Raw genomic sequence first — 18,534 nt, 5'->3', positions numbered from 1 at the left:
TGTAGCTGATCAAGAAGAACCTCACTGAGAAAAGGAGACGGACACATCAAACAAAGAAGCTGAACGATGGACTGACCACCCCAGAGTCCAGACCTCAACACCACTGAATGTGTTTGATTACTTCAGAAAATGATCAACCAGCTTCTAAGACTGAACTTGGAGGTGTGTCTGCAGATTCTTTGAGGAGCTGAAAGCTGGAATAAAGGGAAATACTGGAAAATGATGAACATAAAGAACTGAATATTTGGGTCTCGAGACAGGCACCACCTGAACATGTGGATGTTGGTAAGCCCAGAGCACTCAAAACACACACCTGCACATCTTTCAGGATGAGGTTGAAGATTAACTTAGCGAGATTCTGTTAAGATTTGGCCATAATGAGGGAACTTCAATTGAAATGTTCCTTAAATGTCCCACAATATCCAGGCAAAGAAAGAGTCAATACCCCATAATACAGACGGGCAGAGAGAGAACTGAAGAGTGAAAAATTACAGTTCATTACCTACATAGAACATTCTGGATAAGGGTAGTAAGCCTAGCCCTGGCTGGACTACATGGCAGTCCAGAGATGTTCTATTTAAAGGAAAACATAGTCCAAGTTTAGGCTTATACCCAGTTCTGGAAATCGACCCCCAGATCTTGTGAGTTTCGCAGACTGTGAGGGGATTAAAGGGCCATATCATGGAAAACTGAATTTTCTTTACCATAAAAAAGTTTGGTGTAGGATGTAAATAATGGGCCTCATTCAGTAATACCTTTTAAAGTTTTTTTCTTGTGAAAGTGAGTCTCCTGAAAAGAGTGGAAGCTGGAATAAAGGTAAAGAGTGGCACACTTAGATGCAGAACACTCAATTCTTAATAGTTGTTTTGACTGGACATTAAATAAATAAAGAGTGGTCTCTGACTTCAACGCAGTGCTATATAAGAAAAAACTAAGTGAAATCTATCAGATCATATGAGTGCATTGATAGCCAACTGTTTCTGCAATCTGCTTCTCTTTCTGTCTCCAATTCTCTTTTTCCTATTTACTTCCACAATGCACCTGTTGCTGCAGGAGCCTATGAGCTTATTCTCTTAATCTGATTCTCATTTAAACACGCTGGGCTCAAAAGCATGTGTCTCCGCTAAACCGCTTCATTCATCAGCCTGTTTGCACTTTTGCGCTGCACAAAACAAATCATTAACATGTGAAAAGCAACGAGGAATTAATTTGGAGTCTGCCCGGTGCCTATTAGAGGCCACCGCAGTGGCTGTAGAGTGTTCTCTGTTCACACAGCATGGGGCACTGCTGCAGCTCAAGAAAAGATATCACTCCTTGGAAAGTGTAGCTATAGTAACGCTCCTCTGAAGCTCTGTGTGCTACATCATTTCAGTGGAGAAGGCTTAGAGAGAAAGCATCATTAATTCTGAAGCTATACATGGAGCCCTGGTCTCCACCCCTACACGAGCCGTCTGAAAAGAAGGACAGAGTGAGAGAATAAAGAACAGAATGGATTAGGGGCCTTTCACTGGCCCCTGCCACTCGATTCCCTAAACTAGCACGCCACAGCCAGGCTTAATGAGCGTAATTGCTGCCTTTGATGAAAACGTTATTATCCAGATCACACTTTAAGCAGACAAACACGGCTCCCCTGCCCTCCGCCCTCTTCTCTTAGCACAGCCTGTGATTATGCGCAGAATAAGTGTCTGTTCACTGTGGAGAGCGCTGCCCTTGAGAGAGGGCTGGACACACAGAAGTCCTGCGTGCTGCTAGCATGCCAGCAACCAGTCCTCCTGTTTAGTCTTAAAGGAGTAGTTTGGCGAAAAATCAAATGTGCCCACTTTTCCCCTTAACCCAAATGTAGTGGATCAGCCAAGACGTCTTAAGTTTAACTACAAAGCTAATGTAGCTAACAAGTAGTGGAAGCTTATAGTCCACATTAGCTTCTTGTGATGTGACGTATTTTATTCATGTGGAACTGATATACGAATAATTAAGTAAAGTCAGTCCATTTTTTTTCAGCGCAGTAGCTAAGAGCAAGGAGCTCCTTCCTAGAACGCCTAAATGTTTCTTTAGTTTTAGCACTGGAGCTATGAGGCTAATGCAGCTAAGAAGTAATGGAAGCTTATAGCCCACTTAGCTTCATGAAAACTGTGCTGGATCATCAAATACTTGCTTCAGACCATGTTGAGTGTTTCCATCATCTCACATGGACTTGCTTGTATGGTTTCTGGTTCTGTACAACATACTATCTATGGACAAAGGCACATTACATTGCTAAAAACATTAGCACACTGAGGAAAGATGCACTGACTTTACTCGATTCAAATGTGTTCATCAGTTCCACATGAATAAAATATATCACATCAAGAGTGAGTGACTAAGTGAGTAAACTGAAAGAAAAAAAGTGTTGATGTAACATATTTTATTCATGTGTAACTGATGTATGAATTTGAGTGAAGTCAGTCCACTTTTTTTCAGTGCAGTAGCTAAAAGCAAGGAGCTCCTTCCTAGATGCCTAAATTTTGTTCATACTTTTGTCCATTTTTATAAATATTAGTATGTCAAACAAGCCAGAAATGATCACGCTGCAAGAGAATTCCACCTATTTTTCCAAATTTCTGTATAATTAAATCATTAAAAGGTAAATAAAGTCTTCCAGAGTGGTTTGAAATGTTTCACATTCTAGGAAAACTTTCAGAGTCCGACTTGTTCACAGTGGTGGTGATAGTGGTCACGAATGTGCGGCCTGATGCCTGAGAAATTGTTTTATGAGACTTTTGAGAAGATTTGTACTGAGCCCTGCTGGTGACATTCCATATAAATAAGTTGTGGCCACTCATTAGGATCTAGTTCGCACATCTTACTAAGTCGTGGCCACGACTTAAATATCTTGTTCCTACACCTTACTAAGTCATGGCCACACATTATTTTTATTTATATGGGATGTCACCAGCAGGGCTCTGTAGACTTGGGCATAAAACAGATATATTTTTAAATCTATTCATGGCAGAGGGCTACAAGCAAGACACATGTTTTCACAGATTTACTGGTATTTTACCTTCATTAACCTTGCATATAAAAACTCAGAAGACTCTGCTGTAGATTCACTGCTTGTTTTAGATTGTGAATAAAATGGCTGTATTGTGTTGTAGACATTGTGACCCCTGGTTCCTATCACACCACCGTAAAGAAAGCTGAGTCTCTGTAATCAACCATTTCACACCAAACCACTGTGAAAACCACAAATTGTTTTTTTGTAATGCATTCAGCATTTACTACAAGAGTTCACTAAAATGCTATAAAGCTATTAAGTGTGTCAGTAGTTATTACACAATTAAACATGCCGGCCACTCTTCTCTGCTCCTGCAGACATTACCACAGTGAATTATGAGCACTGATTTGTGACCTTTGACCTGTAATCGATCCTTTCTCCGTGGATGACTGTGCATGTACTGCAGTCACTGGAGCCAGTCAGCTGAGCTGGTTAGCCGCACCACACTGTGTAGACATACGCTATTGATTAGAGACAGAGCAAAGACAAGGTGCTGCACTACACCTCCATCCATTATTCCCACAGCATGGACACAACATAGTCCGAACATTCTCCTACAAACCCCCCTGTGTGTGACTGTTGGGGGGCTCTAGGATGTTCTCCCTCTTTCAATACTGCTTCCTTCGGCTTGTCAGTTCTGTTTCCTAAGTCATGTCTGGAAAACCAGCCTCTACATGCAGTAAAAATGCCAGGATTAATGTAGTTTTAAGTACAGTGATCAAGAATCTTGAGGTATCATTGATTAACCCACACACTTATTTGCTCTGTTGTATCTGTATGTAGTCATTGGGAGTCCCTAGAATGATGATGTTTTGGTGGACAATCTTGGTGATGGTTGGTGATTGTGTTTGTTTGGAAATGTTGGTGTTTAATGAAGGTATTCAGTGAACAGCATTTGTGTTTCGGGAATGATGGTGTTTGTTGGTGAATGATGGTGTGTGATGGAAAATGACTGCATGTGGCTGAAAATGATGGTGTTGGTAAATTAAGGTGTTTGTTGAATAATGTTTTTGTTGGTAGATGATGGTGTTTGTTGGTAAGTGTTGGTGTTAATAATAATAATAATAATAATAATAACGATGTTTTTTGGAGAATAATGATGTTTGTTAATGAAGGTGAATGAAGGTGTTTAGTGGAGAATGATGGTGTTTGTTAATGAGTGATTGTATTTGTTGGTGAATAACTTTGTAGGTGAATGGTGGTTTTTGAAGGGGAATAATTGTTTGGTGGAGAATGGTGGTGATTGTTGGTGAATGTTTTTGTTGATAAATAATGTTTTTTGTTGGTAAATGATTGTGTTGGTGAATGATGGTGTTTGTAGTTCAATGACAGTATTAGTTGGGGAAATGTCATGGGGCAGTTGGTGAATTATGATGTTTCTTGGTGAAAGTGTTTATTGCTGAATGATGGTGTTTGTTGGTCAATGATTGTGTTTGTCTGTGAATAATGTTTTTTTGTTGGTGAACAATTGTATTTGTTGGTGAATGATGGTGTTTGTTGGTGAACTAAGGTGTTGGTAAATAATTGTGTCTAGCCAAATTATGGTGTTTGTTGGTGAATTATGGTGTTTGTTGGTGAATGATTATTGATTATTGATATGAGTATTGAGGAGTGATTGTGTTTGTTGGTGAATAACTGTTTGTTAAAAAATTGTTTTTGTTGGTGAATTATGGTGTTTCTTGGTGAATGTGTTTATTGCTGAATGATGGTGTTTGTTGGTCAATGTGTTTGTGATTAACATTTTTTGTTGGTGAACAATTGTGTTTGTTGGTAAATGATGATGTTTGTTGGCAAATTAAAGTGTTGGTCAATGTGTTTCTTGCTGAATGATGGTGTTTGTTAGTGAATTAAGGTTTTTGTTGGTGAATGTGTTTCTTGCTGAATGATAGTGTTGGTTGGTGAGCAGTGGTATTTGCTGGTCAGTGATTGTTTTTGTTGTAGAATGATGGTGTGTGTTGCAGAGTGTTGTGCCAGGTTTCAGAAGTAGAAGACTGTAGGTGTGTAAACTACAGCCTACAGGAAAAAACGATTCATGCACTAGACATGAAAACAACAGCATGACTTGAGATAGATTTGTATTTTCATTTTTGACCAAAAAAAACAAGGCTGGAATGTTCTGTCCTTGGATCATGCATGGTTTTATTCGAGCCTCATACATGCATCTTATTTTGATTTGCATTTTAAAGACATTTGCATAACACTAGGAATGGCTTATCAAGCAGCCTACTGAAACTGACCAGCTGTCAGCCTTGTTCCTGTTTATCAGCCAGATTAGAGCGCTGTATGAGAACAGCTGCAATTTGTGGCAATTGCGTGGAGGACGCTGGCCCACGGCCTTCCTGTGGTCCTGTTTATAAACTCTGGAGGGCTCTTGTGGGAACAGCCGAGTGGGATGGCTAAACAGACAGCAGGGAATCAGTCACGACTTTCAACCTTGTGGCTCCAGAAGCATGGGCTCGAGACTCTTGTTTTTGCTTGTGTTGTCTAATGGGTGGTGAGTCAGGGGTTGTTACGTAAACGGGTGGAGTTATCAGAGTGTGTGTAAGTGATCCTAAGAGTGTGTGAGAGGACCCAGGGGGCTGTGTGTATGTTGTGGAGTCTAGTGTTTCAGATTGTACTCATTAGAGGGATTCTGGCAGATGCAGTAGATGTTTCCAGCTACAGGCAAAAGGCTGCATGCTTCATGATGACCAGGGAAACCATGCAGGATAATGACCAGATTCAATAACACTCTCCAGGAGAGAGTGAGAGCAAGTGAGCTAATCACTACCAGTATTCAGTGAACTCATCCAGAAGTAAATTTAGCCCTCGACTTTACTGCTTCAGTTGAACTCTTGGTTCTGCTTGTTTATTGTTACAAAACGAGGACATTTCACAAACTTTTTGAAAATAACAGTTTGGCTTAAATAGGAAATTTCCCCCGTGCTGTAAATATAGTCAATTAGCTGACATCTTAGGTTCATCAGTTTTTATTGGAGCTATGAGGCTAATGTAAAAAATAAGCATAGGAAGCTCATGTACACCATTTAGCATGGCACAAATATTAAAGAGGGTCTCTAGCCAAAATGAAAAATGTAACCATTGGTCCATCTTGAAGGTACTAAAAGCATTTTGGGGTGGATACATGATTAAGCCTATTTAGATTTTTCCCCACACTGCACAAAATGGTGTCTTATAAAGTGAAATGATCTTAAATCTAGTCAATATTTCTAATGTTTCCCATTTTGAGATGGTTGTGCACTTATAAGATTATCTTGCTTATTTCTAGACATTATTTACTTATTTTAGGTAATTTTAAAAAGTAAAAAGATCTCACTATACTGGCAGATCATTTTGCTGGTTTAAAGCTCCTTTCTAAACCAAGCAAAATTATCTGCCAATATAGTGAGATAATTTTACTTTATAAAATGACCCAAAACAAGTAAAAAATGTCTAGTAATGAACTAAACAGTCTTACATTAAGCCTTAAACAACCTCAACAGAAGAGATCTTAGATTTATTGACAATATTTAAGATAATTTTACTTGAAAAGATACCATTTTTGCAGTGCACCCTCTAGGTGGCTGATGCAGAATGAAGCCAGATGGGTAATATTATTGTTGTAAAGAAGAATATCACATCTGTATTTATTAGCATCTACATCAGTGGTACATTATTGCATCTATTTATCACTCTGGGGGGATTCCCAGAAACAATGTAAACAAATGATCACTCAACTATTCCTTCATCATAGTATATACCATTTGTGAGATCAGACCATGCCTTCGACATGGTGGTGGTAGTACGAGGGAAGACTGATTGAGGGAGGGGGAGAACTCTGGGAACTTGGGCTGGAGTTCTGGGCAGCTTCTACCTGTAGCTAGAAGGCTGGACCCTCATAGCTGTATTAGGACTGAAATAGGACTGAGGAGCAGGGAGGACATGGGGTGGTGGTGGGGATTGCGAACCCTTAGTGATGGGAATGGAAGGTGAGAATGTGAATTTATAGGGCGTTAGATTGGAAGAAGGAGGGGTTTCAGGCATGTTCCTCCCTCTAAACTTCAGTTATAACATAACTATGTTTTGTAACTAAATGTTTCATGGTTGAACCTGTTTTGATCATTTTACTGAAATGTTCTATTTGAAATTATTTCCTTTACTCATTTAAAATGGCCTTAAAGTAAAGTAAAACCTACAGTACCAATACAGTAGGGCAGAAAGAAACACACAAAATTTTAGGGCATTAAAATTGGCTGGAGGATTTTTTTCCCTCTAAATTATCTGTGTAAACTGTACTTTTTAAAGTGCACCTGATCTCCTGAAGCTCTGTGCAGATCCAGTTACCTGAGGCCAGCGGCTCTGACGCTGCTTCAGCCTCTCACTGACAGATCTTTTACAGATCAGAGACGCTTAAAGGACGAACAAGAGGCATGAGGCACACTGCCAGAAACACACACTGCTGCGGTCAGAAGGCACAATTCATATCAGTTACAAGGAGCTCCCTGAAAAAACTGGCAAATATATGAACAATATGAAGAGAGTCTGTTTGTGCATAGAGCATGAGGAAGAACCACTGAGAGGAACCAAGACTCAAAAGGCGAACCTCTCTAAGAGCATGAGGAAGAACATCTGAGAGGAACCAAGACTCAAAAGGAGAACCTCTCTAAGAGCATGAGGAAGAATATCTGAGAGGAACCAAGACTCAAAAGGAGAAACTCATGAAGATCATGAGGCAGAACCACTGAGAGGAACCAAGACTCGAAAGGAGAAAGTCATGAAGAGCATTATTATCAGTGTACTGTAAAGTCATAAAGTATAGTAGAAGGTTAGTGTTAGGCTGCTTGGTTTCCTGCTCATTACCGTTTTAGAACAAGCTGATGTGTCTAAACATCGATACAGAGCTGTTCTTTAGAGGATTCATGACTCTGACAAGCTACTAAAACAGAATGGCAGCTGTAGAGGGAGGGAACAGGAGTGCTTTCCAAATGAGCCGTGAAACGGGGCAGCATTACAACGAGCAGTCCAGCATTCATTAGATCAGCCTGCACATTTAAAAATAAAGGTGCTAAAGGGGTTCTTTGCTGAATGCCATAGAAGAACCATTTTTGAGACATCACCTAAAAGCAAAAATGGGAGACACAACTGAAAACAGAATAAAACACAAAACACTTTATATCCCTTAGTACCATCAACCCTCAGCCCTACACTCTTAAAAATGGTTCTTCAAGGGTTAGTAAAGAAAATGATTCTATATAGAACCATGAACACTCAACGAACCCATTGACCAATAGAGGACCCAATAGCAGTGGGTTCGTATTCTCTGGAGTGATGGAGCTCCATCCAGTACCTTTGGGATGAGCTGGAGTGATCCGGACCTGACCATCCAACATCAGTACCTGACCTCACTAATGCTCAATCAAATCCTCACAGCAGTGCTCCAACATCTAGTGTAAAGCCTTCCCAGAAGACTAGATTAACACCCTTTTTTAAGAAGAACTCATGTGTTATAAACAGAGGTTATGGTGACCAACAGTGCTGGACGCATCATTCATACTGCCAGTTTATCATGTTATGTCAGAAATAATCAATGTGCTGCTCTCTGGGAATAAATGGACGTCCTGCAGGGGAAAAATACATAACATGGCTGAATTATTCTGTTCAAGGAGCAGCAGAATGGAGAAACTAACATTCCTGACAGTCCTGAATGGTAACATTTTGCTCATCTGAGAGATTAATGATGAGGGCAAAGTAATGAGGAAAAGGTATATTTTTAATTAGATTAGACCACATTATGAAGACCATCACATATAGGAATCTAGGAGCCCCAAAGCGTGATCATGAATTAATATATCATTTTATTGAGGCCACAAACGAATATATCAAGGCCACAAGTTAATATATTGAGGTCACAAATTAATATATTGAAGTTATGAATTATTATACTGAGGCCACAAGATAATAAATTGAGGCCACAAATTAATATATTTAGGCCAACAATTAATATATTGAAGCCACAGATTATTATACTGAGGCTATTAATTAATTTATTGAGGCCACAAATTAATATATTTAGGCCATAAGTCCACAAGAAACTTAACTTGTGGCCTCATTATATTAATTCATAGCCACTCCTTATTAACAAGTAATCACCATGTCACCTTAGGGGCTTCGTAGGAATGACTGCCACATGAATACACTCTTAAAAAAAGATGGTTTTCCAGGGTTTTTAGTGAAGAAAAATGTTCTAAGTAGAATCATGAACACTCAAAGAACCCTTTGCATGCTATTCTGTTGTTGCAAGCTTGACACCTTAACAATAGAAGAACACTTGTGGGTGCTATATAGAACCATTTTCAAAAAGGTTCCATATAGAACCATGTGCAACACATTCTCCATCAATCTGAAAAAAACATTTCACCATGCAAAGAACCATTTAAGCACACACATCGTTCTTTAAAAGAACCCTTGAAGAACCTCTTTTAAAACTGTAGTAGTTTTTTGAGCTGAAAAAGATACTTTTACTAAAAAGATAATATAAAATATACATTTACTTGAGTTACTGTTTGACAGACATAGCAGTACTTTTTTTTCCTGGAGTTTGGATTTATATTCATCATCATTCCAGTGTTTCAGAGCGGGAGTGCATGTGACCGCCAGGTGGCGCTTCTGTTCTCCCGTTTGAGATTCACCTCAACATGAGCGCGTTTTAAACTGAAGCCTGTTTATGTGGACTGAATATTTATCAAAGCTTTAAGGCGGAGATTTGGGGGGAAATTAGCACCAATAACGCGGGAAATATTAAAACATTGTTACAGCATTAGATTAATAAAGACTTGCTACACTGTTTACCTCATTAACATTTTACCAAAAAGGGCGTCTTTGCGCGTTTCGTTTGCAGTGTTTCGTTTGCAGTGTTGACAAAACAGTTGATTATAGCTGCGTTTATTAGCCAGGTTATGGGCTAATTTGGAAATTAGCATTTAAAACCTCAACCTGAAACACCTGTTTATCAAAACAATTAAAAAAGAAAAAAAAAGCCCAGTTTGCTGGAAATCAGCGACACCAAAGGTTAAATTTCCTTTTCCTGCCTTAATTAAGTGAATTTCTGTAATTAATTAGACTACGTTTTTGTTTTTTATTTTATTTTAGAAAGATTGCTGTGCTCGTACCGTAATAACAGTACAATAATAAACTGCATTTTTTTCATTTTAAACAAACACACAAAATAATAGCAAATGATTAAAACACTGCAGGATCAATAATAAATCGTACCGCTTTCGCTCAATCATTGTATCATCATTAATATAAGCACAGACCTGATCATTCAGAGACTAATATACTAAAGCACCTGAAATAAGCTGAAGCCTACAATTCTTTATTATTTTGTTGTTTTAAAGGGGAATTCCACCTATCTCTGAAAAACGCATAATTCAGTATTTATGGTGGTGATAGGAACCAGGGGTCGCCATGTCTCCAACAAAAATATAGACATGTTATTTACTATTCAAAACCACCAGTGAACCTACACGAGTCTTCTGAGTTTATATGCAGGGTTGATGATGGAAAATCTGGAAAAAATATGTTTCTTTGCTTTGTCTGTAGCCGTCCGCCATGAATGGAATTAAAAATATATGTTTTATGCCCAAATCTTCTCAAAATTACTCAAAACAATCTTAAAACAGTGTCTCAGTCATCAGGCAGCGCATTCAGAGCCATTCCATGTAATAACTTTCTATGAGGGAGCTTTTAGAGGCGTTAAACTCTCCAGATGTCTGGTTCCTATCCAACACCACCAGTGAGCCTGCACGTCTTCTGAGTTTTAAATTGAATGGTGATGATAGTAAAATAAGTTTTAATTAAGGACTAATTTGCCCTACAACGCCTTGTATGTACCTCTCCATGATGGCTTTTTGAAAAGGGTTCTATATAGCAAGCTTAGCGTCGTAACAACATATATATATATATACATATATACACACAGACTAAGGTCAGATATATATATATATATATATATATATATATATATTATATATATATATATATATATATATATATACACACACCCTGACCTTAGTCTGTAAGTTGCTCTACAGTGAATCATTTCACACCAAACCACTCTGAATTACTGTTTACATTTCAATGATTGAATTATGCTTGGGTGGAAAATGGGTGGAATTGCCCTTTAACAATATCTCAGGAGTCGTGTAATATATTTGTTTAAAAAAATTTACTTTTCCGACGTCTGGTTCCTATCATCACTACTGTGAACGAATCTGAATGAGTTTTAAACTTCCCCTTTAAAGGTAAATCTAGACTCGAGCGGCTCTACTGGATTATAATGCATACAGTAAATTACAGGTTGAGGAAAAATCAGCATCAGTGATCGGCACGTGGGGTTAGTGGTTCTGATCGCTCTGCGCGCGTTCGCTGAATGATTTATAGTAGAAAAAGAGGGAGGATCCATCTCTCTCTCTCTCTCTCGCTCTCTCTCTCTCTCTCTCGCTCTCTCTCTCTCTCTCTCTCTCTCTCTCTCTCTCTCTCTCTCTCTCTCTCTCTCCTCTTTAAATCCCCTTTGCTGTTGTATGTATGTCAGGGTGTGTGTGTATGTGAGGAGCTGATCTTCTCTCTTCTCGTTTAACTCGAATGACATTTTGATTTGATCACCGCGAGCCAAGCACTGGACCGGGACGCGCGCGCCTTCATCACCATCATCCTCATCATCCTCCTCATTTGCCGGATCTCCTCAGGATTTTTACACTACAAAGCAAATCAGAAAGCGCCTCTCGGAGCTCGACGCTGCTCTCCGTCCGGACACTGTGGACCTTCTTCTCCACTGCAGGCGATCTCTCTGACTCCTCTGGTCCGGCGGGGGCTGCGATGGCCGACGAGACTCGCCCTTCAGCCAAAGACTCTCCCTTCTCCATCAGGAACCTCCTGACCTGCGACAGTAAAGCCCCCGCTAACCCCCCTAACCCGGCCAAGGCGGGCCTGGACACGGCGCTGTCCATCTCCAGGCTGGGGGACTTCGCCTTCCCCCGCTTCGAGCGGTTTGGATTAGCTGGTCAGTGCTTGGAGAGGAGTCCGGCCTGGTGGTGGTGCTACCCGTACACACTCAACTCTCCCGGACACCTACACACAGCGGCGGGTGAGTGACCGCAGCTACAGACAGCCAGGAGGTCAGTCAGCGGCCACAGCGTTAAGTTAGACCTGCTTCATTAACGCGGACGGCGGTCATTTATCACCAACCCTGTTCATTTAACGCGCCAAAATAGTTCTTCAAAGTTTGTTTAGTAAAGGCAGTGGTTCTGTTCAGAACCGTATAAAACCGTTCCACGCTTGAATGGTTCTTTGCGTGGTGAAATGATTCTTCAGATTAATGGAGAATGTGTATATAGAACCTCTGTACAGCACCAACAAGGGTTCTCCTATGTCAAGCTTGTAATAACAGAAGAACCATTTTGGTGCTATATAAAACCACTTTATAAAACCATATACGACACATTCTCCATCAATCTGAAGAACACTTTAGGCATGAAATGGCTCTATACAGAACTCTAAAGAGCTCTAAAGAAGAAGTGCAGTTCCAGTTAATGACTTCACCGCTGTGGTGACTGAATTAGACATTAAAGCTCGTACAGCAGTGACTGTACGTCTAGATAAAGAATAAAACTCTTATATTGTTCAATTAACAATTAAAACAGAGGTCAATAATTGCCTACACAGTTAATTAGACGCGCTAAAAAAATTGAATTTAACAGCTGTGGTGAATTTACGCTTTTATACACACATTAAAACTGTACAGCAGCGAATTTACACCTGTATTGTTAAATAAGAGCCCTTATCATGTTGAATTAACACAAACATTACCACAGACTAGCTAAAGGTTTTTAATTTAGCACACACAGGCATGAATTTACACCTGTGGTGAATTGATGCTTATAGGTATTCATTAAAACTCTTACAGCAGTGAATTTACGCCTATAGAGATGAATTAAAACTCTTACACTGTTTAATTGACGTAAACAGCGGTCAGTTATTACTGAAGCAATTAATTGAACTCTCTAAAAGTTTCAAATCGACGCCCTCAGGGATGAATAAGCGCCTGTGCGCGCTGAAATTCTCACAGCAGTGAATTTATGCCTATAGAAAACAAATAAAACTTCCACAGCGTTTCAACTGAAATAAATAGGGGGCATTTATCGTTTATACACTTGATTAAATGCGATACAAAAGATTAAATACGATTTATTCACTTTTAGGGATTAATGAACGCCAGTGCTGTACTTATGTGTTTAGAGGTGCACTGAAAATCTTCCAGCATGACTTTATGCCTTTATCTTCAAATTGGAAATCTTTACTGTTTAATTGTCACTGTTTATACCGTTAATTAAGCGCTAAACGTTTGAATTTGACAACATACAGGGATAAATTAACACCTGTGATAAATTAGTGCCTATAGATATACATTTAAACTCTTACAGCAATGAATGTGAGTTTATAAAGATGAAGAGTAAAACTTTGATACTGTTTAATTTGTACAAACAGCGTTCAGTTATTTTTTATACCATTAATTAAACACGCCACAAACACAAACACACATAAAAAAAAAAAACACACACACATAAAAATGGTTCTCCAAGGCAGTGGTTCTACTTAGAACCGTAAGTTATATATAGAACCATTTCATGCTTAAATGGCTCTTTGCATGGTAGTTCTTCAGATTGATGGAGAATGTGTTGTACATTGTTCTGTATAGAAGCTTTTTGAAAATGGTTCTATGTAGCACCAGAAAGATTTCTGCTTTTGTTGCATGGTTACATGGATTGACATCGTAACAATAGAAGAACGCTTTTTGGTGCTTACACAACACATTCTCAACCTGAAGAACCATTTCACCATGCAAAGACCCATTTAAGCATAAAATGGTTCTACATAGAACTCATGGTTCTTTACTAAAAAACCCAAAGGTCAACATTTACACCTGTGATTAATTGTTGCTTATAGAGAGACTCATTAAAACCCTTACAGCAATGAATTTGTGCCGGTAGAGTTTAATTAGAACTCTTACGTGGTTTAATTAACACAAACAAGGGTGTTTCATTGTCTATGCAGTTAATTAAGCACTGTAAGAGATGGAATTTGTTGCTTATGGGGATGAATGAACACGTGGTGAATTTGTGACTATTGATAGAGTGCTATGTGCTGTATATTTTTACAGTGTTAAACAGCTGGGGGTGAATTGACATCTATAACATTCATTATTCACACAGAATGTGCAGTTAAGGTGTTAATTTAACACCTACAGTAGAGCTGAATAAAACCTCTTACAGTGTTAAACTCCTGTAGTGGTGAATTAACACCTACAGACTGAATTAGTTTGCTGCAGTGTTGAATTCAGTCCAACAGTGGGTCAGTATGTATGGTTCTGCTGTCTGTCGAATAGGTGATGCAAGAATAAGTCACTGAGGAAAGTGTATGTGAAGATTATTGTTGGGAACATTTGATGACAATAATTGAAAGCTATTGAATGGGTATAATGGGATGGCCATGTATGAACATTATTTAAAGACCAGTGTGTAAATTTTTCAGGCTTTGTTAATTGTCAGGAATCAGCAGGAACCCTTAAGGCTTTATAAGAACATATATAACATGAAAACAGTACAGAACAATCCCAGACGTTGGACACAAAGGAGACGAGAGGGAATTTAAGACTGAAGGCACCAATGCAGCACAGAGACTGTTGTTGAGCACAAGGTAAAGATATTGGTAAGAATATGGTGCATTCAGTGCACAGTCACAATAATGAACACTGAAGGTTTAAATTCACCACAAGAGGAGCTTTTAATTTAGTGATGTAATAAACTAGATGTGTTAATTCAGCATTGAGCTGCATATTATATTCATTAAATGATGTAAGTAATATTCATTTTAACACTGTCATTCAAAGTTGTGTCCACTGTAGATGTTAATCGCATACTATTGGCCTTTTCAATTCAATAGACCTTAAAGGGTAATTCCACCCATTTTACAAAATTTCCACAATTCAGTTGTTGAGATGAAGAGAAACTTGCTTGCTGTGGATGTCTTTACAGTGGTGGTGATGGGAAGCAGAGTCTACAACACAAATATAGTCATTTTATTTACTCTCAAAAACCACCAGTGAACCTACATGCGTCTTCTGAGTTTATGTATGTAATGATGATGGCAAAATAGTGCAAAACGAACTGTAAAGTGCTCTTCCGCTCCTGCATGTGTCTCTCCACCAAGAATATATTCTTAAAACTATCATAAAAAAACAATGTCTCAGGCACCAGGCAGCGTATTTGTACAAATTTTATGTAATAACCTTCTGTGAGGGAGCTTTTAGAGGCATGAAGCTCTTCTGACATCTGGTTCCTGGCCTGGTTCACCACCACTGTGAACAATTCTGACTTTGCACACCAATAAATTGAGTGATTTGAGTCTGTAATGCTTCTTCAAGAGCTGCAATGATCTTCACCATCACCCTGTGATGACACAGTGCACGTGGACTAGTGAACTAGTGAACAAGACAGTAGAAAATTAAGCATGCACAAGTGCAACTGGACAGCGCAGCACAACACAACAAATGACTATACAATAAATACACCAGTTCAGTGGAGTTGTTTTATACAGCATCATGTGCACTGATATTACAGGCATTACAGACGTTTGCACATAGTATGTGTAGATCAATTGAACATTACTGCCGTCGCAGGACACACAGGCCTACATAACTGCCAAGACAGCACAGCAGAACAACTAAGTTGCGTTGCATTACTGTTGAGTGGTTTTTAATATTTTGATATCTTATCACCCCCTTAGTCTCAGAGCGGCCGATCAGACCCCCCTCGCCCTCCCCCACGGACCAGAGCTCCCCAGAGCCACGCACCAAAGAAGAGGAGGAAGAGGAAGAGGAGGAGGAAGAAGAGGAGGCGGCGCAGGAGGAGGTTCAGGAGGAGGAGAAGAGACCAAGCCGCAAGAAGAAAACGCGCACAGTGTTCTCTCGCAGCCAGGTAATTCATACTGTAACAGCTGGAACACAGCAGAACTCATACTGAACTCATACTGCCGTAAATACTGTGACTGCTGTAAATAAAGCAATTCATACTGATACTGCTGTGTATATACAGCAATTCATACTGATACTGCTGTGTATATACAGCAATTCATACTGATACTGCTGTATATACAGTAATTCATACTGATGCTGTATATACAGCAGTTTATACTGTTAATAATGCAAAACAGTCATTCTTATTGTTAATTCTGCACTACAGCACTTCATACTGCTATTGCTGAAATACAGTAATTCATACTGCTAATGTCATAAATACACCAATTCATACAACTACAGGTGCAATACAGTTCACAATTCATACTGGTAACTCTGCAATACAGGATTACTTAGCGTTCAGTTTCCACTAGATCTTCAAAACCTGTTGCTTAAAGTAAACCATTATTATAGATATATATATATATATATAGATATATATATATATATATATATATATATATATATAATTAATACATGGTTAATGTGTACTATATACACAATTACATGTAAGAAAATTGTATATAGAAATAAAATACTGTAGATCACGATTTACTATTGTCTACTATATACACTATACTGTACTGTACTACATATTGCATATGAAGTAAAACAGACTGAGCGGTGTCACAAACTGAACATTAATATTGTGATTGTGCTTTAAAAAACTGATTTCGATTCTATATTCTGATATTGATATTATTTCAGTATTAATATTAATATCAATAATACTATTATTATTATTATTATTATTATTAATATTATTATTGAGTGGTGCTAAACATTCTGATATTGATTCTGATTCTCAGGTGTTCCAGCTGGAGAGCGCGTTCGACGCTAAGCGCTACCTGAGCAGCTCTGAGCGCGCGTGCCTGGCGTCCAGCCTCCACCTGACGGAAACTCAGGTGAAGATCTGGTTCCAGAACCGCAGGAATAAGTGGAAGCGGCAGCTTGCGGCGGAGCTGGAGGCGGCGAACGCGCATCATCACCACCATCATCATCATCAACAGCAGCACAGGATCGTCCGCGTGCCTGTGCTGTACAGAGAGAGTTCAGAAAGCGCGCGAGGGGGGGCGAACGGAGGGGGTGTAGGAGGGGGGGTTGGGCAGCCCTTACTGTTCCCTTACTACCCCCATCCCATAATGCCCAGCGTGCCACTGCTCAGGCCCGTTTAGCCCTGACTTTATTATTATTATTATTATTATTATTATTATTATTTGGGGTTAACAAAAAAATGCACAGGCAGCAACAACAACAACAGTAATAGTAATATCAATTGTTATTATTACTATTGTTTATTATTATTATTATTATTATTATTATTATTATCAGTGCAGTTAGTTTATGCTAACCCACATTTTGACAGAATAACGGAAACATAAGAATTACACAAATTCGCGTTTCTTAAATGATGATTCTAGATTTATTGTTTTATTTTTATTTTTAATATTATTTTTTATTTTTAATTGCCCCATCAGTGTATGCGTGTGTGTGTCTGGGACAATCGCTCACTGAGGCCTGTTTGGTACTTTAAGCCTTTTCTACAGAGAGACTGGATTTTACGGGACAGACTGTGACGGGCTTTGATCTCTTCACTGTAAATAAATATACAGATGTTGTAAATAATCCGCAGATATGAGTTGTTCTGTATATGAGCAGAGTTTTGATATTGTACTGCTGTAATAAACGGATCCACTGACTCTCTGACTGTGACCACCTTCACCACCAGCAGCCGCTCCAGCTCTGAGAAACGGACATTATTAAAAATAAAAACAAAGGAGAAAAAAGTGTAAATAAAAAATAAGCAGCAATTCGAGCAGCACTTTAACACCATTCATACAAAACACTTCCGTTTTACGTTCCAAATAATTTATTATCGACATTCTGGCGACAACGATAATAAAATATTAATAAACACCGCAATAGCACATTTACTACAACTGTTATTATTATTATTATTATTATTATTATTATTATTATCTTTTTATGGGACAAACTGTGTCACAGTATGTATGATCAACTGATCATTAATATCAGCGCTGTATTTATTGCTCTTATTGATCTCTGATCGACTGATTCTGAGAGACTGACATTACAACACAGTCAATAATAATCATATCCATTACGAAATATTACAGTGTTCTTATAATAGATTCCCTCTTTATAAGTTTAATAAGAGAGAGAGAGAGACAGAGATAGAAAGAGAGAGAGAAACAGAGAGAGGGAGAGATAGCAAAAGAGAGAAACAAAAAGAGAGAGAGAGAGAGTAAAGTAAAAAGTAAAACAAGCCGCTGAAATAAATCAATCACACTGTAACACAAACACGCTGTTAAAACGAGCTCAACTCAAAATGATGTAGTAACTGATCACAGCGCTTTTCCTGAATTGACTCAGTGTGAGGAGCCGAATCTCACCTGCTCAAACCTCTGGAGTCCAAAGTTCTCTTATT

At 38.8% G+C, this 18,534-nt stretch overlaps 1 protein-coding gene across 1 annotated transcript; it reads left to right on the top strand.

Moving 5' to 3' along the window:
- Nucleotides 1-120: 120 nt before the first annotated feature.
- Nucleotides 121-17,785, top strand: LOC118808979 (homeobox protein HMX3-A-like). Its single transcript, XM_036571860.1, has 4 exons — nt 121-285; nt 11,684-12,158; nt 15,857-16,047; nt 16,895-17,785. Exons 1-4 carry the CDS (start codon nt 274-276, stop codon nt 17,258-17,260), a joined length of 1,044 nt encoding a protein of 347 aa, XP_036427753.1. The 5' UTR covers nt 121-273; the 3' UTR covers nt 17,261-17,785.
- The last annotated feature ends 749 nt before the right edge of the window (nt 17,786-18,534 follow it).

Source organism: Colossoma macropomum, unplaced genomic scaffold (assembly GCF_904425465.1).
Source record: "Colossoma macropomum unplaced genomic scaffold, Colossoma_macropomum, whole genome shotgun sequence".
NCBI classification, from domain to species: domain Eukaryota; kingdom Metazoa; phylum Chordata; class Actinopteri; order Characiformes; family Serrasalmidae; genus Colossoma; species Colossoma macropomum.
The sequence above is the reverse complement of the archived record's forward strand: the minus strand, read 5'-3'. Positions and strand labels throughout refer to the sequence as shown.